A 23,021-nucleotide genomic window follows, 5' to 3' on the forward strand; every position below is an offset into this window, starting at 1 on the left:
TTCCTGCCACTGCTCCTAGGACTTGTCTCCCCTCCTTGCTGCATCTGCAATTCTGATGCTCCATGTCTAAAAGGGGTGCTCCACCTGTGGGCCCTGGAGCCCTGCCAGAGGTTTCTGGAGATGCTGGTTGGCCCAGCCTCTTGGGGAAGAGGAGAAGGTGCTAGGCTAAGGGAGTGACTTGGGGGGGTGGAGCCCCAACCTGTTTATAGGATCATGGCTCCTCGGAGCCTGGCAGATTCTCAGTCCCATTCCCTTGGAATAGTTGCTGCCAGCCAGCGAGGGAGCTGGCATCTTGGGAGGAGCTGGAGCCTGGGAGTGTCAGTATGGAAAGACTGACAACTAGGGGACCACCTGGCCATCCTCACCAGGTAACAGTGTCGCCAGGCCCTTGGGCATCACTCAGGGCAGGGCCTGGGGCCAGGGTGCATTCTGAGAAGCCTGACATAGCTAATACCGAGATAATTCTGACCTCTGGCAAAGGCCTGGGTCCCAGAGCTGGGGTCTCAGCCTAGGCAGAGGCCAAGGGTGGGAAGTAGAAGGTAAGGGGTTCTGTGTTTGGGGATGGGGAGTGGGTGGGGTGGATAGATGATCAGCTCTCATAAAAGTAGAGGGCCTGGGAGACCAGAGCCTTCCCTCTCCACTGTGAGTGATCAGCCAGTAGCCCCCTTAGAGGCTCTTACCCTCCTTCCCACAAAAGCTCACAGGCTGCATCAGAGAACACAGTGGCTACGTGTCACCAAAGGATACCCCACCAGGCCCATAGTTCACCACTGCAGGTAGTGAACTTCTTGGAAATGGTTGGGGCCAAGGGACCACCCTGTGTGTCTCAGGAGGTCTGCCAGGCCAACTCCCCACCCGCTGCCAGTTACTTCCTGGGCCCAAGAGATGAGGCTGCAACCAGGCCAAAGAGGTCTATAAACGACTAGCCCCACTCCTTCCATGTGCTTCCCCTTAGCCCAGATTTGTCTTCCTCTGCTGTGGACCAAGGCCAGAGGGACTGGCTCCTCAGGTCTCCCCTGGTGCCCCAGGCAGTGGCCATGACAGGGGCTAAGTGTGCTAAGCACACTGTCCTGAGGCATTTGCCTCATTCTTCAGACGTTGCCAGGCCTCTGGAACCTTGACCCTGAGACCCAGGCCTGAGTCAGATCCAGTCCAGCAGTTCCAGACTGGTGTTTCTGCAGAAGACTTGCCTGACTCAGGCCAGGGACCAGGCAATCTGGGGAAGGATAGAGAGACACCCCTCCGTTGAAGGATGACACCCACTGCCCCAGCCCGTGTCAACCTGAGGTCTAGAAGACCACCCCCTCCAAGGTGGACATTAGTGAAAACGCCTTGATGGGGGGCTGGGAAGAACCCAAGGCTGCAGGAGCTGGTGGTGGAGGGTTTGGACAGCCCAGGCTCAATCTGCTCCTCCCATCAGGAGCCTGAGCCCCTGAGCCTACAGCCTCCAGCTGTGGAAGTTTCTGAAGTATCTGTCTTCATCCTCGTCTCCCTGGGGAAGGCCGGGCATCTTTTCCTGCTACCCTCTGCCTGCTCTAGGCCCAGCCCAGGGGACAAAACTGAAGCTCAAGGTGCAGTGGCTCTGGGAGCTTGAGTCGGCCCACATGCCTGGAAAACACCTTTCCTGCAGCTGATGTTGTTGGGACTGACTGAGTCCCCAAGACCAGACCCTTAACCCTCAGCCTTCAAGTCGGCTCCTGGGGCAGCCTCAGTAGTGGCCTCACCCAGCGTCTTTCCTGCTGGAAGAGGGAACTGGAGCCTGCCCTGGCAGCAGGAGCTGAGCTGGCAGGACAGGCGAAGCATCCAGGACTTGCTCTGGAACGTGCCTGCTGTGAGATCTGGGAGAATCAGCTCAGCATGACTCAGGAGACACGGGGCCTGAGGCTGTTCCTGAAGTTTCCAACCTCCCTCTCTCCAACCTCCTCTACCACATAGGTCCCTGGGTGCCAACAGGGGGAAAGGCAGCCTGCTCATTTTTCTCCTCCTGATGAAGACCCCATGGTCACAGATACTCCAGACCCCTATATGGGGACTCTAGCCCCCTTAAACTTCCTTGGGTCATATCTCCTGTCTTGAGCCAGGGTCAGCACTGAGTCTCTCCATAGGGAGGAGGCTGGAGGAGGCCCTGGGAGAAACAGTGGCTGACACTCTCAGCAGGGAGGTACTCCCAGGATCTTCCGGGAAGCTGGGCTGGGGGTCCTTGCTGGAGAAGCTCTCCATAAGCATCCAGGGTCAGTCATCAATTAAGGATTGATGGGATGATTTCAGATGGGAGGACATTTCAAAAGGGAAGGGGAAGCCGCAGTGCCCTCAGGAGAATCCTATTAGTTCAATATTCATATTGGTCTAAAACAAATCTATGAAATTCTGCTGTGTATATATCCACAGGGCAGTGGGGGAAAGTTGCATGCTTTTACAAAGAAGCAAAGTCCTGGGAAGGTAGAACAGCACAGGAGATATGAGCTCTGGCCTTAAAGATCTGGGTTTGAATCCTGACTATGTCATCTACTAACTCTGTGACCTACGGCGAGTTGACCTTTCTGAGCCTCAGTTCTCTCATCTGTAAAATGGGAGGAAAGCAGAATACTATCTTGTACTATCTTAGGAGGTTGTCAGGAGGATAAATCAAGATGGAATACATAACATGCTTAGTACAGCACCTAGAAATATAACAAGCACTTACTAAACAGTAATAAGAGCAATTATCTGGAAACTTTACTTTTTTGCTAAGCATTCTACAGGTGTTAACACATTTAGCCTCTACTAATTCCACTACATATGAGGAATTGGAGGCACTGGGAGGTTTAGTGACTTGTCCAGGGTCACACAGCAAGTAAGCAGAGGACCAGGGTTTAGATCTAGCTATCATGGCTGGGAGCCTGCCTTGACCACCCCACTCCACCTCCCTCAGTAGTAGCTAGTCACTGTAATTACTGTCACAGCCCATCCTCTGGTGCTCTGCAACACTGATGGTTTTAGGTGTGACAAGAAATAGGGTTTCACCCTGGAAAAATATCCCGCCAGGGAACAGTGGGCTTTCTGAGATTGAGAGGCTTTTGGTGACCAGAGAGAGAAATGTGCAACAATGCTCAAATTAGGCACGGTGACTGGCTGGAAAGGAGCAACTGGGGACACTTAGAAGCCCCATGTGGCTCTAGAGCAGCCCACAGGCTGTGGCCTCGAGAATGAGGGGGAGCAGGAGCTGCCTCTGTCCTTGCCCTGTCCTGGAGTAGGGCATGGAAGCACAGCTCCCTCCTGGGCCCCAGGACCACAGCCATCACTTCCTCTGTCCAGGCAGTGATAGAATCTGGGTGCAGGGAGGACATGGAACCAGGTGTCTAAAAAGCCATGAAATGTCTACCATTTATAAGCTCTGGCTTAAGGCATGTAGGGTCAAAGTGTTGCTAGTGTCACTGGAGTTAAGCCCCAAGAAGGGAGAAACAAGAGGCCTTGCAGGGGGTTCGGGGTCGGGGCGGGGGGGGGGGGGTTGGATATCACGTATGCTCTGCCAGAAAGCTGACAGGAATGACAAAGATACTCAGCATGAAGGCGCAGGACAGTGATGTGGGGACCCACAGGGTACTGGTCCTGAGCGACCCTGCTGTGGCCCATTGTCCTTTAAGTTTCTCTGTGGGAATAGAGAGCTGGTCTGTGGACACTGAGGCAGCCCCCAGCAGGCAGCGTCTGTGCAGAGCTGAGATGGGCCCTGGCAGGAGACTTCTGGATCACGGGCACAGAAGGGACTGATGGTGGGAGGGCACAAAGCAAGAAAGCTCCTTGGTGTCATCGCAGCACTATCTCCCCACCACATGAGGCCGAATGTCTATCATGCAAGCACAATGTCACCTCTACCTCAGCCCGCAGGGACTTGCTGTAAGAACCTTGAGCAGGGTGCCCAGTAACAGCTCCATAGCCAGGCCTCAAGAAGAACAGAAACCCTAGGCACCCGGGATCTAGGCAGTGGCAAGGCCCTCAGCAGTAGGGATGTGAGGATAGCCCCCGGGTGCCCTGTCCCCAGCAGGACTTGGTGCATCCTACTTGCCTACTGCTTGTCCTTCACCACCTCTGCTCCTTTTGCCCCTGTGCGCTTGTGCCCACTCAGTTCCTTCTTCCTCCTCACTGGGCTTTTTGTCTGTGGGCTAATGTGGCCTCCCCAGTGCCTTAGTTCACAATGGCCTCTTGTTCACGGTAATGGCCTGATGCTCTTGGAGTTTCCTATTTCACACTCAAGAGAGGGTGAGTGCCCATGGCTGTCACAGATGACTGGGCTTCCCAGGGCCCAGCCTCCCTGGTGTCGAGTCCCATGTCCTGTCCAGAGGGCTGAGGGGTGCTGAACAGCAGACTCACATGCTTCACCAAAGGGCTGCCCTCTCTGGGGGCCCTGGGTGGGGGGCAACCCCAAACTGACATGTCCAGTGTGGTGGCCATTCCTTGGCCCTCATTTCCCTGCTTTCACCACCACACTGTGCAATCCTGTCCCTGAAGGGGAGGGGATCCCACAAATTCCACCCCCTGGGTGGCCTGCCATGCCTTGACTGCTACAGCCTGGAACCATAGCCCCGAGGACAGTGGTGGGCACAGGCTATTTGGCCCCAGAATGCCATGCAGCATCATGGAGCATCTTAGGAGAAACCTCAGCACAGACTGGTGGGCTCGAGTTTGGGTGGGAAGGACTGAGTAATCTGTTATTTCTCTCCAGGTGGAGGCCTCTGCTTGCTGGCGGCTTACTGTGAAGGTCCTGGAGGCCAGGAACCTGGGCTGGGCTGACCTGTGTGAGTAATAGTTTCCTGGGCTCCAGGGGTGCAGAGATGACCAGACCCTATGGGAAAGGCCCAGGCGAGAACCTGGGGGCTGGGCTGGTTGTGGCAGGAACTTGGTGAGTCCCCTGGAGAGGAGTGTAAGGAATTCTCTCTGACACTGTTCTCTTGACGTTGGCAGTGAGTGAGGCAGACCCCTACGTGACCCTACAGCTGCCCACTGCACCTGGGACAAAGTTTAAAACCAAAACAATCACCAACTCCAGGCATCCTGTATGGAATGAGACCTTCAGTTTCCTGATCCAGAGTCGGGTCAAGGTAAAGGCCAGGGCCACCCTCCTAAGGACAGGCTATATCCTTCTTTTGGAACACATTTCCCTCCAGGGCTCAGTCGGAGACACTGGGGAGGTGTCTTTGTTCCCAGCCTGGATACGGCTGTGTGGGAGAGAATGTGTGACCCAGCAGCTGGCTGTGAGTCTGACCTCTGGCAAGTTGCTGGTCCTCTCTAAGGCCATGTGTGGAAGGGAGACAGGAAGAATCCCTTCCTGATGGGGTTGTTGTAAGGTTAAATGAGATAAATGCATGGAAGCTCCTGGTACATATGGTGCCCTGGGGGACCAGCAAGCTGGGGTGGTGGTGGGGGCTGCAGGGGGTGGGGGGAAGTTGGAAGCGAGGAAACACTGAAAGGATTTTATTTTTTATAAAAAACAATTAAAGGGTGGGGGAGATTAGGAACTTTGCTGGATTTCCTTTTACTGCTTTGAAGTTTTACTATCCTTTTTATTTTGAAGTACAAAGTATGGAGGCATAATAATCTTTCCTGACCCTGGACATCAAGCAAAGTTTCAACAGGTGTGAAGTACAGTAATGAGTAAATAATGTGTCAAGTTGCTGTTCTCGGGTCCCTAGAATATTCTGGAGCTAAACGTCTATGATGAGGACCCAGTCACGGAGGATGATGCCTGCTTCAAGATTCTCTATGACGTCTCAGAGGTCCTCCCTGGCCAGCTGCTCCAGAAGACCTTCTCCCTGCGTCCCCAGGTGGGTGGGGGATCCCCTTGGGCCCCACCTCTCTCAGCTCCAGGCTGAGGAAGTTACAGTTTTGCCTATCTATTGGGATGCTGCTGGGTTGAATTCGTTCTGGAAAGATGGCAACCCCACCCAGAGATTGACACATTAATAGGAAAGGAAAAGGCTTAACTAGACTGTTACAGACTGAATCACTCCATGGAGGGATTTTAGTCATCTATGGGAGGAAGGTTTCAGTGGTGAACAACTTCCTAATGTCCATCAAAACACAGCTCAGTGTAACTAACTCTTGGGGCAGTTGTGGGATCCATCACTCCTGCTCACTGCCTCTGATCTCCCGTGGTACCCAAAGCCTGCTTTATGAAGGCCTCTGCTCTTTCTCCAGCAGGTAAGGAGTGGGAAGGCAGGGTTCTGGGGTCAGGTTCCCCACACGAGGAACAGGAGACAGGCCCTGGGTGTCCTTAAGCCTCTTTAGGCTTGTGCTCATCCCTCTCTTCAGCCCTGCCAAGAAGAGAGACCTGCTCTCTGCAGACTTATCAGCTGTAGGTAACTTAGGCAGGTAGACCATCTTTCCCTAAGCCTCAATTTCCTCATCTGTAAAGTGGGAAGAATTGTTATACTGTGCATCCCTGAGACACTGCTCGAGATGAGACAGTGTGTTGTCAAAGAACTGTGTCAACTCCAAAGATATGTGTAAATGTTGATGACTTGTTTATCTTTGATTTCAGGGACAGGAGGAGCTGGATGTGGAGTTCCTGATGGAAAAAACGTGAGTAACAATCACACAGTCTGGGGAGTGTCTCAGGACCCAGGATTTATTTAGGGAAATGTCTTTGACCCAGATTCTCCATCCCTCAGTCCCCACCCCTGCCAGTCTGGGTGAGGGGTCTTAGAGGAAAGTCACTGCTTCCTTGGCCCCACTGTCCCTCTCTTTCCTCACCTTGCACTTTTCAGAAGCACCTCCCTCATGAATGGTACCTAGGGCTTAGGGTCCCTCAGCATCTCCCTGGGGAGGCCCCAGGGAGGCTGGAGGCTGGCCTGTGAGGGGACAGCCCAGTGCAGGGAGTATTCACCTTTGCCAGGCTGAGCTCCCGATGTCTTGATTTTTCCAGGTCAGAACGCCCAGAAAACCTCATCACCAACAACGTCCTTGTGGTAACCACTCTTCTCAGGCTTGTAAGGGCATCTGAGGGAGGGGCCCCAGAGCTGAAACTGAGGTAGGAGGTGCAGAAGGGACAGGCAGGGACAGAGGCTTGTGGTACTACCACCCCTGGCCTCCCAGCTAGGTGGTTACCGGGGCTGTGATCAGGGGCTGGGGCTTGGAGGGGCCAGGGCCTTCAGGGAATATGGAGAGAGAGAGTTTGAGGCTCTGCTGAGAGGAGGTTGTAGCCCAAGGCTGGATGGCTGAGGGAGTGTTGGGGGAATTTTAGGTGTTCCTGACAGTGTTGTCACCTGTGATGGACTTAAGTTCTCAGCCTTGGAAGGTGGTGAGCAAGTCATGAAGGCCAGGCCGGGCTGGGGTGTTAGTACTGAAGTAGCAGAGGCTCAGAGGGAGTTTCCAGTGTGGTTGCTTCCAATCTGGGGGCTCTGGGATAGCGTCAGGGGGTCAGTCAGCTCCTCCTTGAGACACTGGACAGTCCTGGTCAGCTCTTCTAAAACAGAGCAAGCTCACAAAGCTGCAGTGGTAACCAATGCACTTTCTACTCAAAGCTCACAGGTGAGCAACACAGCCATGACCTGGGAGCAGGGCTGGGCCTAAGGTGAGGTAAGGCACATAGAGTCCCAAACTGAAGAAAGCATTTACCCTGAGGGTTGTGCAAGTGCCTGTTTGATGGGCTAGTATCACTTTTACAAATGCACGTTAAAATCATCATACCTAGGCAGCTGCTTTTTATCTGAGTGATGGAGACCAGTGGTGGGTTGATAAAGTCAGCAGGTCTACAGGAGAGCATCGGTAACAAGAGCCGGGTGGACTGTGGGTGTCAGCTGACAGGCATTACAGAGAATTCTGCGGGCTCATTTGGCCAGCAGGTCAACAGGAGGACAGCCGGAAGGTACCTTCATTGTTAACATTGTAAAGGCTTCTCCAATCATAGACCAGTGGTTTGCATGCTACTGTTTGGGGGCAGTTATGGTAGAACACACTCTCCAGATTGAGTCCAGAGAAACACAGAGAAGAAAGAATGGTGTCTGAGGCTTGGGTGGCCTTCAAGGATCCCCAATGTTTGGCAAATCTAGGAAAGCTGGGGGGTGGGGTGTGCAGGGTGGAGATTGGACTCTCCTGGCTGTTCCAGAACACCTGACTTGGCAGTTGCAGCAGATTAGAGGTGTCTCGAGTCAGGGGTTCTGCCTCCAGTCCCACTCTGGCCCTCACTTCCCGTTCTGCGTGTGGTACATTTGGGACAGAGGGGTTCTGAGAGCAAAGCCAAGGAGACCTCAGCTTTCCCTCCAGAGCCCCCTGCCCATGATGTGGTCTGCCCCAGGCCCGAGAGCTGTCATGCCTGGATGTCCATCTGGTCAGCATTGGGAGCACAGCCACGGTCACAGGTGAGGCCTGCTCAGAACCAGGTCTGGCTTCTGCCTGAGGGTGGCTCAGAACCAGGTCTGGTCTCTGCTAGATGGGGTGACTGGAAACCTGTACAGAGTGGGAGGTGAGCAGCCGAGCAGAGCTTGCCTCTTTCTTCTTGCCTGCACTGGACAAGGGCAACAAGTCTCCTCTGGGCAGGAGGGTCCCCTGACCTGGAGGAGGCTATGTAGCAGGAGGTAGGAGTCCCATGGGGGTTGTGGGGCCCAGAAGACTGGGGAGGGCTCTTTCCAGAATCCTGTCTACCGGCCCGGGCTCCCAGGCCTTGGCCAAGTTCAAGCAGCACTGCCGATTTCCCTGGGTCCCTGCCGGGATTCCTGGCTCTTGTTCCACTCGTGCTAATCTGCCCATTTTCTCCCTAGATCAGGATGAGCTGGAGTTGGTGCTGAAGGGCTCATATGAAGACACACAGACCTCTGCACTAGGCACAGCATCCTTCCGCTTCCATTACATGGCAGCCCAAGAGGCAGAACTGAGTGGGCATCTGAAGGTAGGTCTTTGCTTTGGAGCTCTCCCAGCCTTGGGCCAGCTCCAGCTGTTGTGGGCCCCTCTCAGGCCAACACCAGGCTCCTGTGGCCTTGCCAGCCTCCCCCAGTTAGACACTAAGCCCTTGGCAAGACAGGGAAATCACCAGGAGCCTCAAGTGGGCATGGGGCTGTTATGCCTTGTCAGACTGTCTGAACTTTTCAATGGCTCCTGCAATGATGCTTTTAGATTAAAATCCCGTATCTGTGCCCACAAGGCCTGGCCCTTGCTCACCTCTGTTGCCTCATCTTGGTCCACACTCCCCCTCTTTATGATGCTCTAGCCATACTTGTCTCTTCTTGCTTTTCTAACATGCCAAGTGCTTTCTCTCTTCTACCTCTGACTCCTTTCAAGGCTGCCTGATCCTCTACTTCCTCTTTCTCCTTTTAGATCTCAAATAACACCTCTTCAGAGAGGCCTTCCTTGACTCCCCATCTTAAATAGACCCCACACACCCCACCTTTGGTTATTGTATCATATCACACTGCTTATTTCCTTTACAACATTTTTTTTCCTTTACAACACTTAACTAACATCTGTTCATTACCTAATTCATTATAAATTCATACCATAATTCAGTTAGAACCATAAATATTAGCAGGAATTTTTATAATTAGCAATTGTAATTACCATAATTATAATAATTATAAATATTGTGATTATTTTCATATTATCAGAGAGGGACTGTGTCAGGATCACTCTCTAGACACTCAGTAAGGATTGGCTGAATGAATGAATATTTCCCTCCAGAGGTTGGAAAGGAATGCCTGGACTTCAGACAAGTCAGCTGAGCACCTCACTGTGCCTCTAAGGTCCTTGGCCATGGGAAAGGAGGTGACCATTAACGTTCCTGCTACAAACGTAAGTGGCTTCAACTGGATGGGAAGTGCCAGTGAGAATAAAGATGGGGAGCCCAGGCCCCCAGGGTCTACCCACTTTCCCTCCAGGGTCTAAGACATCCTAGTTCAGTCTCTTGCTTTGATTTCAGGCCCCAGAAGTGAGGCTGCAGCTCAAGACTGAGGGCTGGTAAGGGACATTCATATCTGTGGGAGACAGTGAGGGATGATCATGGGGCAGGGGAGAGCTGTGCAAAGGCTGGCCTTTGGGGATGGGAGAAGGGAGGTTATTTGGCATCTGTTGTGGGCTTGGCCAACCAGTGGCTGAGCTATGCGGTGTCCCCTAACTCTTGGATCTTCTACTGCCCAGCCCTAAGGAGCTGGCTATGCACCTGGGCTTTGATCTGTGTGCAGAGGAGAAAGCTTTCCTGAGCAGGAGGAAGCAGGTGGTGGCCAAGGCTCTCAAGCAGGTCTTGCAGCTGGACAGAGACCTACAGGAGGATGAGGTTTGGGGGTGCAATACCTTGGAATGACCTTAAGGAAGTACCTGATTCCTATGCCCTCCCTAGACACTCTAGTCAGCAGACATGGGAGTGAACATGGAGCGGGGTAGGTGGTGGTGGTGAAGGGGGTAAGCTCTGGGGTTCTCACTCTCTTTGGGGATCTGTCCGGGGCTGAGATCTGTCACTTCCTGGGGGAGGGGCTGGGTACTAGCTCTAATCCCGACTCCAATCAGGCCCTGGCCATGAGGTCCCTTCCCTGGAGCCAGGAAGTAGTTTCATCCTGAGTCCTTGCTAAGCCAGCCTATTTTTGTGTGTGGTCCAGGTCCCTGTTGTGGGCATAATGGCCACAGGAGGAGGTGCCCGGGCCATGACGTCTCTCTACGGCCACCTGTTGGCCCTACAGAAGCTGGGCCTCCTGGACTGTGTGACCTACTTCAGTGGCATCTCAGGCTCTACATGGTGAGGGCCCTGGGGACTGGAAGACATAGATGATCAGGTCCCAGAGGGGAGTGGAATAGACACCAGGGGAACCTTCTCTGTGAGGAAGCCACATGGGTGTGAGCAGTCTGGTCTGACGGGTGCCAACAGTGACTTTCTCAAAAGGGAGGAAATAGATGTTACAGAGTTCCTGCCATGGGAGAGGCATTGTAGGACATCATTCCATGCTACCGAAGAGGTATAAGGCAGCTGATTCAGAAGGAGCTGGGTTTGAGTCTCTGCAATACCACTTCCTGGGCAACTTATTTCCTCTGATTCTCAGTTGACTCATCTCCAAAATGGGGGTAATAGTAGTACATACTTCATAGGACTGTAATGGGACAGCCCAAGTAAAACACTTAACATGTATGATAAGTACCAGGAACTCCAAATTGGTAGCTCTCTTCTCTTTAATTGTTGTTACCTCATTAAATCCTTATAACACTCCCTAGGGTAGTTTCTCTTACTGCCCCTAACGCATAGATGAAGAAATTTAGATGGAGAGATACTATCTTGCCTAAAGACACCACTGCCTCCCTGTATCTGACTCTGCCTATGATGAGGTGGGGCTTTTCACTGTTAGAGATTCACTCCTTTGAGTCTTACTGAAATGTGACTTTAGGGAGTAAAAGAAGAGTAAACTCTGAGGAGTTTAGGTGATAGCTGTTGACATGCAGCATCTTAAAGGGCTTGAGGACAGGCCCATGAAGATGGGTGTAGGGTCTAGATCTGTTCCATACAATGCGGTAGCTGCTAGTCACCGGTGGATAGCAACCACGTGAAATATGGCAAGTCCAAACTGAGATGCATTATAAAATACACAAGGATTTTGAAGACTTAGTTTGAAAAATATAAATTTATGTCAATTTTTTATGTTGATTACATGTTGAAATTACAAATTTTAGATATATTGAATTAAAACATTATTAAAATTAATTTTTACTAGCCTTCTCTTTTTCAAAATGTACTTACTAGGAAATTTCAGATTACTTATGTGACTCACATTATATTGGACAGCGCTGATCTGAGAGAAAGCCCTGAGACACATTCTCTAGATGGGCAGGGCCTTAGCTGCAGGAGTGCCACGTTGGGAGAAGTGGGAGGGAGGTGTTGCAGTGACCCAAGCTGGGCCTCCGTCTCCCTCCATATTGTCTCTTTATTCTCCCAGGACAATGGCCCACCTCTATGGGGACCCGGAGTGGTCACGGGGGGACCTCGAAGGGCCCATCAAATGTGCTAGAGAGCACCTGGCCAAGAGCAAACTGGAGGCCTTCTCCCCAGAGCGCCTAGCAAGCTACTGCCGGGAGCTGGAGCTGCGGGCTAAGCAGGGCCACCCCAAGACCTTTGTGGACCTGTGGGCTCTCGTGCTGGAGTCCATGCTGCATGGCCAGGTAGGGCACCTGCTTGCCAGGCAGGGCATGTGTGCACCTGCAGGACCAGGGCAACCTTGCAGTTGTGTGTGCATTTCCCACAGGTTGAGGATCTGTGGTTAGAGGAAGTAGGAACCACAGTGTCTCAGTGTCTGCCCTACTTTGGGATGCTGCCTTTTTGAATCAGGCTGTTCTTCAATTGATTGCCACAAAATAGAAATGTATGGATCTCTCAAGAGCGTAGGGACTGGTCAATGCCAAAGTCAGTTCGGCAGTGAGACAAAAGTCTCACATTATGTTTGGGTGTCAGAGAGATTGCTTGAGCAATTTTTATTTTATCAATACTGCAATATAGAATGTATTCTTCTTCTATATCTTCATGGCAGTGTTAAACGCACAGACTCTGGAGCCAGATTCCCTGGGTTTAATCTCAGTACCTCTTACTAGCTGTATGTTCTTATGCAAGTTACTTAACCTCTCTGTGCCTCAGTTTTCTCATTTGTTCAGGGGGATGAGAGAGAGGGGAGATTTAGTGAGAACAGTTCTCACCTCAAGGCGTTGTTGTGAGCATTCTGTAGTGCTTTGGGATAGAGTAAGCATTAAGTATTAGGTATTACATTTCTTTACTGTTATTGTAACACCATTAAGACAAAACTGAGGGTATACATTTTTTTTTACATTTCTTCTTTTTAAAAAAAATTTTTTTAATGTTTATTTCTGAGACAGAGAGAGACAGAGCATGAGTAGGGGAGGGCAGAGAGAGAGGGAGACACAGAATCCAAAGCAGGCTCCAGGCTCTGAGCTGTCAGCACAGAGCCCGACGCGGGGCTCGAACTCACAAACCGTGAGATCATGACCTGAGCTGAAGTCAGTCGCTCAACTGACTGAGCCACCCAGGCACCCCTTTACATTGCTTCTTTAAGGAAAGTTTAGTAAGTCAACTGTTAAATCTTACATTAACTGATATTGAAATCAGTGATTTTTTTCCCACTATTGTTTTACCACATATAATTATGCAAACGTTTCTTTTAAAGTATGTGGAACAACTAAAACACAAAAGGTCAGCATTCATAATTAAAAGTAAACTATCAAATATGTTAGCAGAGAAAGGATTCTTGTCTTTCTTATTTTTGGGAATCAGGAGTTTGACCAGGAAAGATTTTTTTATAAATGAATGAGTGCCAAAAATGGCTTTGCTTTGAATTTTTCTTTAAATGTTATTCTTGCTGGCAAGCACAATGCTGTTTGGAAATTACCAACCATTCTTGTTTTGTATTTATTAGTTTAAAAATATTTATTATAAAAATCAGTATTTCTTATTTAAATATTATGATAATCTTCAGATTATCAAGATATAAAAATCCTGATAAGAAAATGCATAAAGCAGAAAGAATAACGTAATGAATATGCACAATCTCGCCAACCAGCCTCAGAAATATAATGTTACAGAAAGAGTTGAAGCCCCCTGTGGCTCACTCCCCAGTCCCATTTCCCTCCCACCCCAGAGGGAACCACCATCCTGAATTTGGCTTTATCATCACACTCATATCTTCGGTCTTACATGTTATTGTATTGTATAATACAAAACCTAAGTACATAACATACTTTACTTTTATTGTTTATCTTATTATACACCTTTTATTATACATCCTTAAGAAAAATATGTTACTTGTACAAATGGTTTTGTACAAGTCCCCTTGTGCACAAATGTTAGAGATTCTCTGAGTCTTGAAGATACACACCCAGCAGTGAACTTATCAGGCCATTGGGCACATGTATCGTTTGCTTTCCTACCTATTGCCAAATTGTTCTCCAAATTGTTCTCCAAAAAGGCTTCATTAATTCACACCCCTACCATCAATGTATCATGGTTTCTTTTTCTTATGTGCTCTTTAAAATTTTAATTTTTTGATCATTTTATGGGTGCTATATAAAATTTTGTTATAGCTTTCCATTTCCTTGATATTGATATATTTATTAATTAATAACAATTAATATTAATAATTAAAAATATTTAATATTCAATAAATATTTAATTTAATATTTAATTTATAATATCTAAGTATAGAATAGAATATATAAAATATATAATATATAAATATAAATATATAATTTAATATTTAATAAATGTTTAATAAACTTAATAATTAATAAATAATAATTAAAATGTCTAAATATAATTTAAATATATTTAAAAATAATTAAAATAATAATTAATATTAATATATTATTATCCATTCCTGGATATTAATCCTTTATCAGTTCTATTAGATTTTGATGCATAGTTTTAATATAATCCAGTGTCTCATTATGTTCTTTATGGTTTGTGCTTTTAGGGTCTTGCTAGAGAAATCTTTCTCCCTCCTAAAGTTATAAAATCTCTTCCTATATACCCTTATTAAAGTGTTAAAGATTTGTTTTCCACAATTAGGACTTTAATCTACTCAGAATATATCTTCAAGTATTATGTGGACTTGAATCCATTTTTTTTTTCTATATGGATAGCAAACTTTCCTAATGCCACTTGTTGATTCTTCTTTCTCTACAAGTCTGCATTGCTACTTGTCTCACTTGTCAGCTCTCACACACTCACGGGACCCTTCCTGAGCTCTCTTCCATTCGAATGGGGCTGATTCCCTGTGCCAACACTACCCTGGTTTAGTGACTCCACATTTGTAGTACATGCCGGTATTTGACAGGGCTGACTTACCCCCACCTGCCACCTTGGTTTTTCTCAGAATTGTCTTGGCTCCTTTTGGGCCTTAGCTCTTCTATACGTGTAATACAATCAGCCAGTCAAGTTTCATGGGAAAATTTTTGGAATTTTTATTGAAATGGCATTAAATTTATAAAACCAATGTAATTACTTGAAATATTTTTATTTTATTAATATATCCTGTGTATTGTTTAGGTCTATTATTTAAGTTCATGTTCTGGTGTGAGGATACAGTGTTTTATTAGTGGCTTTCCCGTCTGGTGGAGGTATAGTTACTATAGAGTTGGGAGAAGCTTCTTTTAAGTTTATTTATGATGTGCTATAAAATGCAGTTTGATCTGAGGCTATAAAGAACACTTTTATTTAATTACCCTTTGATTCTCCAGTAATGACTTCGTGCATGGTTTTATGTACAAGGTTTATAGTCTTTTTTTAAAAGACAAACTTAATAAGGTTTTGGGGTTTTTGGTTGTTTTTTTTTTTTTTTTTTTTTTTTTTGGTTCACAGGAAAAAAATCTTATGATCTTGTTGAACAAACAATGTGTCCTTAAAAATGAGCACTGGTGTGGTTTTAAAATTTTTATTTCAGTATTAAAGCTTTTCAAATAGTCTTTTTTTTCTTAGTTATCATGCTTTATCTCTTAAAGCTAACATTCATTGTATGCTTTTTAAAAACTTTTTAATGTTTATGTATTTTTGAGAGAGAGAGAGGGAGTGCAAGCAGGAGAGAGGCAGAGGGAGAAGGAGACAGAGGATCCGAGGTGGGCTCTGTGCTGAGAGCAGACAGTTCAATGTGGGCTCAAACTCACAAACCATGAGATCATGACCTGAGCCGAAGCCGGACACTTAACCAACTGAGCCACCCAGGCGCCCCCACTGCATGCTTTTTAAAATAATTATTTAATCAGAAAAATGTAGTATGTATTTCAAATTTAAGTTTCTGGGTAGAAGCATTTATTATCTCCCTGCTATACCAATCCATGGCTCCAAAAGTCATTTTACATGTCAGAAAATAGAACTCCATAACAAATCACAGTTTCATTAATATTAAGTATTATTAGAGAAATAGTATAACCTGAACTTTACACAGAACGACGTTATTAGTCTACACACTTCTATAATATTTTCGTGGTTTTGTAAAAACCTGCTTGAAAATATACCAGTTATAATCAGTGCTTCTCAAAACACATTTTTCTTTTATCTTTTGCTGGCAAGCACTGAACTGCTTAGAATCTACTCACCATTCCTCAGGAAGAAACTCAGTTTTTCTCATGTTTTCCTGAGTTAAGAAGGTCTTAACGTGTTTTTCTTCAATTCTAGACAGAAAGACTTGCCTTTAGTACCGCCCCCTCCACCCCCCCACCCCAATGCAGTGCCTAGACCACATGAACCCATGGCCAACACTGCACTCAGCTTCCACACCTCAGGGAGACTCCTGAGTCATCAGAGTGGTGCTCTGAAGGGTTGGGGATGCTCATTTGGAAACTGGCGGTCTGGAGATCCAGAGGCTTGCCACCACTTCCTGGTGAGCTATTAAAAGGAAAAAGAGGGGCTCCTGGGTGGCTGTCAGTTAAGCATCCTACTCTCGATTTCCACTCAGGTCATAATCTTACAATGGTGAGATTGAGTCCTGCATGGGGCTCCATGCTGGGTGTGGAGCCTGCTTGGGATTCTCTCTCCCCCTCTTGCTCTGTTCTCTCTCTTCCAGTCTCTCTGTTCCTCTCTCTCTCTCTCTCTCAAAAAAAAAAAAAAAAAAAGGAAGAAGAAGGCTGGGTATTATTTCAGGAGATGGTGGAGTGTGCTGATCCTCTCCCCCAGGTCAGAAATGGTTCATCTGGAGTAAATAAAGGACACATTTTCCCTCATCGTACAAGACAAAAGAGCAGACAAACAGGATGCCTAAATAAAAAGAAGAGAATTGGAGAATTATTACCCTTTGAGAAGGGAAATTGCACGTATTGATCAAGCTCCCCCTCTCTTCACTACATACACACTTCACACCTGAGGGACTGACTTGTACGTATGACAAATAGTGCCAGGGACTTAAGCTGTATTTGGGGATTCTTCCTGTGGTTTCCCTAGAACTCAAGTCCTATTGGGCACTAGTGCAGAACTAGGGGAAAAGATGATGCATCAGTGACAGAGGGCTGCAGGGGGAAGATGGGGTACACCAGGCGTGTTGGAGGGGTCTCCTCACTGGAAAGGTAGGGCTAGCATCCTGGGACATACATCTGCTGATCATGAGAATCACCTGGCGAGACCAAAGAAAAAGCAAATTCCTAAGTGGTTTTTGCTGATTCTCAGGAGGAAACCCAGTAATCTGTATGTTTAATTTAGCACATTCTCCAAGTAAATCAGATCATAAGGGCTGATAGGGCAGTTTGGGAAACCCCTAGGTCTCGCTACTGAGTGCAGTGCCTTCCAGTTCAGAGAGCCTAAGAGAGGGACGGTGTGTCTGTGTCTGGCAGAAACAGCCAGGACCTGTGGAAGCCTCGTTCCCCAGGTGGGGCTCCAGCCAGCCACCGCCATTAACCTTGCTGATGCTGGAAATGAACCCTATTTGCATCCTTGGCCCGGGATAGAGGGAGACCTTTCTGTGCTCCTAGAACTCCGTGAGGCTGTGTGGAGGCTCCTCAATAAGGCGAGCCACAGTCCTTGCCATCAAGGCAGAACTTGGAGTTTTATTGAAGAGAAAATTGGAAACAGAGGCAAAACTAATCAATGGGGTACAACTTCAACTGTGCAAAGCAGGAAAGAAGGGGGTGAAGAGGGAGAGGCAAGGATGACCGGAAAGCATTTTGGAAGGGCTGAAACTTGAAATGAATTCATGTGAATCTAGAAGGGGCAGCCCATCCCCCGACAGAGCTTACAATGTGTACTTAAAGGGGATTCCTGTGTCCTTTCTGGAAAGCAATGTATGTGTGTGTGTGCCTTTGTGTCCATGTGTCAGGGTCCACATCCACTCCACCCTTCAAACCATAAGGATGGGGCCAACGGAATCATAGGAGCAGGGGTAGGGTATTGCTGTTGACACGGTAGTCCTTGTGAATGGCATTCTTTTGAGACATGTGCAGTGCACAACCTCCATAGTCCCCCATGGTGACCCTGAATCTGGTCAGAATATGGGGGTGGGAGTGTAAACTGGATGGGTGCACCCACCCATGCCACCCAAATTCCAGCGGGGAGCTGCCTCCTCCCCCTCAGCCTATGCCTCCAGGATGCTCCCTACCTCACTTAAGCCCTCATGCCTCCCACCCCAGGTGATGGATCAGAAGCTGTCGGAACAGAGAGCTGCACTGGAGCGGGGCCAGAACCCTCTGCCCCTCTACTTGAGCCTCAATGTCAAAGAGAACCATCTGGAGACCCTGGACTTCAAGGGTACAGTCTTTAGTCCTGTCCACACTACCCTCCAACACACACACACACACACACACACACACACACACACACACACACGTATGTGCATACCTCCTATGCACCCAGCAGGCCTTCAGAGGATTCAAACAGGAAACTCCTACACAGAGTGCTCAGCCTTCTGGAAGGGAGGAGGTTCTGATGGGCTAATGAGCCAGGGAGCAGAGCCACTCTCCTGGTTGTGGGGTAGTGGGATTGCGGTCAAGGGGCTGGGTGGAAGAATGGTGAGCCCAGGAGTCAGCCAGGCAGAGAGGAGGCTAAGGCCTGTGTTCGGGGGGCAGTGTCTTTGGCCCCTGTCAGAGCTGGGGCTCTCCTCAACCCACTCTCCTCTCATTCCTGCCTCTTGCTCCTATTCCTACAGAGTGGGTAGAGTTTTCACCCTATGAGGTGGGGTTCCTGAAGTATGGAGCCTTTGTCCCTTCTGATCTCTTTGGCTCTGAGTTCTTCATGGGGCGGCTGATGAGGAAGCTCCCTGAGTCCCGGATCTGCTTTCTGGAAGGTGAGTGGTGGTCACTCGGAAGATTCTAGCCAGTCCTGGGCCAGGCATCATTGCCCAGACATGATTCCCATACTCGGGTCTGGCAGAGCCCCTGGAGGTGGGGGAAACTGGAGTTGGGCTGTGGGGAAAAGCCATTGCAGGGGCAGCCCACCTGACTCCCCTCTTCCGTCCCCACCCTCCAGGTGATGGGAGGCAGGGTGCTGAGGCTTGAGGGTGACTTCGGTGGGGGTTTGACCTTCAGGTATCTGGAGCAACGTTTTGTCCCTGAACTTGCTGGATGCCTGGTATGACCTCATCAGCTCTGATGACACCTGGAAGCAGCATGTCAAGGACAAAATTAAGAACCTGGGTGAGAAGGGGGGACAGTGCGAGGAGCCTGAAATGAGTCTACCTCCTCTTCAGGTGCTTGGGGAAGGGCACTATCAGAGGGGAGGCAGGGCCAGGCATTTCCAGGCCTTTCACTGGACCGATGTCTGTTTCTCTGAACCCAGAGGAGTCTCCTGCCTCCGTGAGGACCTCCTCGTGGCTGGAGGCCTCCTGGCTGCAACCCGGAACAATGCTGGCCAAGGCATTTAAGGGCTTCCTGACAGGCAGGCCACTCCACCAGCATAGCCTCAACTTCCTTCGGGGCCTCCAGCTGCACCAGGACTACTATAGCCAGAGAGACTTCTCCACCTGGGCAGGTAAGGGCCCCTGCCGTGTATCCCCAGGTGACAGGCTTAGGCTCCCAGGTGGAAATGGACCATGGCTAGGACTTGGGGGGGGGGGACTTGGAGAGAGGGGGGGGGTCATAGCATTCCCTTCTGGGGTTGGCCTGCGGAAGGTCTTGGGAAGGGCTGGGGTGGTGTGTGCTTTCAGGGAGTGATTCCTGAAGTTAGAAGGGGACATGGAGGCAAATGTAGTATGAAAGAAAGGTAGATGATCTGTGGTGGAGAGGCTGCCTCTGACTATCACTGCCTCCCCCATCAGACTGTGAGCTAGACTCCACCCCTGGTCAGCTTACGCCTCAGGAGCCACAGCTCTGCCTGGTAGATGGCGGCTACTTCCTCAACACCAGCTGTCCCTCCATGTTCCGGCCAGGCCGCAGACTGGACCTCATACTCTCCTTCGACTACTCCCTATCCTCACCCTTTAAGGTGCTTCTGGTTACCTCATGGGAGCCCCAGATACTCTTGTCAGCCAGGCCATGCTCCAGGGGCAAGCAAAGGGCCACTGGGCCACTGGCCCTGACTTCCTGAGTCCCCAAGGGGAAGGAAGGGTGACAGGCTCTAACCCACAGACTCCTGCCAGGGTCCTTGGTTGGGAAGGGCTATAAAGGTGCTGGGGCCCTGGGCTCCCAGGACAGGCAGATGGGAGGTAGCTCACCACACCTACCTCAAGAAGAACAGCTAGACAGGGGCGCCTGGGTGGCGCAGTCGGTTAAGCGTCCGACTTCAGCCAGGTCACGATCTCGCGGTCCGTGAGTTCAAGCCCCGCGTCGGGCTCTGGGCTGATGGCTCGGAGCCTGGAGCCTGTTTCCGGTTCTGTGTCTCCCTCTCTCTCTGCCCCTCCCCCGTTCATGCTCTGTCTCTGTCTGTCCCAAAAAAAAAAAAAAAAAAAAAAAAAAAAAAAAAAAAAAAAACGTTGAAAGAAAAAAAAGAAGAACAGCTAGACAGAACTGGGAGGAGACCCTGGCCTGTCCACATCCATCCCCTCAGGCCCCCCTGGGGGGGGCACCTAGGAACAGAAGTGGGTCCCCTACTGAGGCTCTCTAGGCTCTGGGATTTGAATAACCCAGATTAAAAAAAATTTTTTTTAATGTTTTTATTTATTCTTGAGAGAGAGAGAGAGACAGCATGAGGGGGGGGGGGAGGGGAGCAGAGAGAGAGGGAAACACAGAATCCGAAGCAGGCTCCAGGCTCTGAGCTGTCAGCACAGAGCCCGACGTGGGGCTCGAACTCACAAGCCATGAGATCATGACCCGAGCCAAAGTCGGACACTCAACCGACTGAGCCACCCAGGTGCCCCATGAATAACCCAGATTTGAATCCCAAGTGGGAGCAAGGGTGCTAGGTCTATACCTCACCTAAAGATTTTAACCAAACAACATTGCAGACCACTGGAATCCTTCGCCTCCCTCCAAGGCACTAGACCCCACCCAGGTCAGAACAAGGTTGTCTTGACACTGAGCAGTCAGTTTGGGCCAGAGCTATCCTAGCATTTTCAAGAGCACTGACCTGGGATGGCCAGGAAGTAGCTGGTTCTCTCTGGGGCCCCCTCTCCTCAACCAGACGCTGCAGCAGACTGAGCTGTACTGCCGGGCCCGGGGATTGCCATTCCCTCGAGTGGACCCCAACCCTCAGGACCAACACCAGCCAACAGAGTGCCACCTCTTCTCGGACCCCACTCACCCTGATACCCCTGTCCTGCTGCACTTCCCACTGGTCAATGCCTCCTTCAAGGACCACTCAGCCCCTGGTAAGGCATCCCCTCCCTTCCTAACAGCCTGGCAGCCTGGACCCTCAGAGGCACTGCCTGGGTCCTTCCCAGCACTCCTGTAGCCAGCAAAGGGAGGGGGTCTTCAGGCTAGTCCCACCCAGTTTTGGACATGGCAGTGTGCTGACTTCTGTTGTGGGTGCCGCATCCTCATAGGGGCTCTCTGTTGGCACAGTCACTGTGATGCTGTCCTCTGTCATGACCCCAGGCACCCCTCCCCCGGCCTCCCGAGCTACACCTGGGCTCCTCAGCAGTCCTGTTCCGTGGTGGTGTGTGGGAATCCCTGTACCAGAGGTCTGCGTTGTCCCCCCGTCTGCAGCCATCTCCACCTGTGCTTAGGCCCCACATTGTTGGACTGCTAGACAGCAAGGACAGAGAGGCCCCGGGCCCCTTGCTCTCAGATTCCCCTGAAGCTACCTGAGATTTCAGTTGGCTTCTGCCCTCCCACCCCAGCCCAGCCTGCCGTCTTTTCTCAGGAAGCTGGGACTCCACTCTGGGGCCCCTGAAATGTAAACCCTCATCACAGGCCTTCCAATCCTCACCTCCTGCCAATGGGTCAGACCTTTAACTCCTTCTGGTGGGAAAACTTAACTTCTGCCTTTGTACGTTATTCCTGGCTTGCTGGTTCCCATTCTAATTCCAAACCTTCCAGCTCTACCCTTAACAGGCTCAGCCCACGTTGCGGAATTCTCTTTCTCTCTCAACAAAGACTGTTTCTTACAAAGCAAAAATCCCTTTGGTTTTCAGACTCTTGGCTGAATCTTTCACTGACCTGACTTTGTTGTCCCACTGTTTCCACCTTGCCCCTGAAGGTGATACAGAGAGATACTGTGAGGTTCCCTTTATAGTGGAAGTGCACTGCTATGAGGAAGTGTGGGGAACAGCAAACCCTTCAGATCTCAAAATAGTGCGTTTATATACTAGCCACATTTATATTTCTGGGCAAAGGACACAGAGGGCAGAGGACAGCAAGGAGCCCCTTCAGTGAGGAACAGCGCCCCCCTGTGCCCAGTCGCAAGGCTTCATTCTGCCCACCCCTGGAGGCCTCTGGGTCCTACTCCTAACCCCTCCCCTCTCTGGACAGGTGTCCTACGCAGCCCCACAGAGCTCCCAGCTGGCCAGGTGGATCTCACTGGGACCGCCTCACCCTATTCCCTATTCAACATGACCTACAAGGAGGAAGATTTTGATCGCCTGCTGCAGCTTAGTGACTACAATGTACGGAACAGCCAGGATGCCATTCTGCAGGCCTTGAGGATGGCCATGAAACACCGGGCCCTGGGGGCCAGGCCTCCAACAGCACAGAATTGAGGCTGCTCAGGGACCCGGCACCCTGAAGACCCTCCAGGGGCTGAGGGCTTAACCCGAGCACAGCTGGCTACAGCCACAGCCCTCCAGCCCTCACCGGGCTGGAGTTCTGGGCTGTCCCAGGCCTGGGCTTCCTCGGCAGCCAGTCTCATGACCCAAATTCTCCCTCACTTTCATCGCTGGCTTGAGAGGAGCTGAAAGTGAGCTCCTCACCAGACCAGAGTGTAGAATAGCTGGTCTGACCGGACAGAAGTGCACGTGTGATTTCTTTCATGCTGAGCAGAACAGATTTGGGGTACAGGCTTGAGGCTTGAGACTAGGAGTGGGGACAAGCAGGGCAAGGGATGGCCTGACTGAGAGGTGGCTCCGGGCATCAGGAATCACAGTATGTCCTGAGAGTCCCCTCTTCGTCCCCTCCTCCTTTTTCTCTTCCTCCTTTTATACTCTTTGTAAGCAACTTTAGTGAGCTATAATCCACATACCACATAATTCATCCATCTGTAGCGTATGACTCTGTGGCTTTTCCTT

The 23,021-nt window shown here is 49.8% G+C and overlaps 1 protein-coding gene across 1 annotated transcript; it reads left to right on the forward strand.

Annotated features, from left to right (window-relative positions):
• The first annotated feature begins 323 nt into the window (after positions 1-323).
• PLA2G4D (phospholipase A2 group IVD) lies at positions 324-22,496 on the forward strand. Its single transcript, XM_030320262.1, has 20 exons — positions 324-368; positions 4,700-4,772; positions 4,939-5,075; positions 5,667-5,798; positions 6,515-6,555; positions 6,899-6,941; positions 8,270-8,333; positions 8,733-8,860; positions 9,646-9,756; positions 9,884-9,921; positions 10,102-10,237; positions 10,557-10,693; positions 11,880-12,102; positions 18,058-18,175; positions 18,573-18,710; positions 18,952-19,059; positions 19,202-19,393; positions 19,680-19,846; positions 20,981-21,167; positions 22,270-22,496. Exons 1-20 carry the CDS (start codon positions 324-326, stop codon positions 22,494-22,496), a joined length of 2,445 nt encoding a protein of 814 aa, XP_030176122.1.
• The last annotated feature ends 525 nt before the right edge of the window (positions 22,497-23,021 follow it).

This window comes from Lynx canadensis, chromosome B3 (genome assembly GCF_007474595.2).
Source record: "Lynx canadensis isolate LIC74 chromosome B3, mLynCan4.pri.v2, whole genome shotgun sequence".
Lineage (NCBI taxonomy): Eukaryota > Metazoa > Chordata > Mammalia > Carnivora > Felidae > Lynx > Lynx canadensis.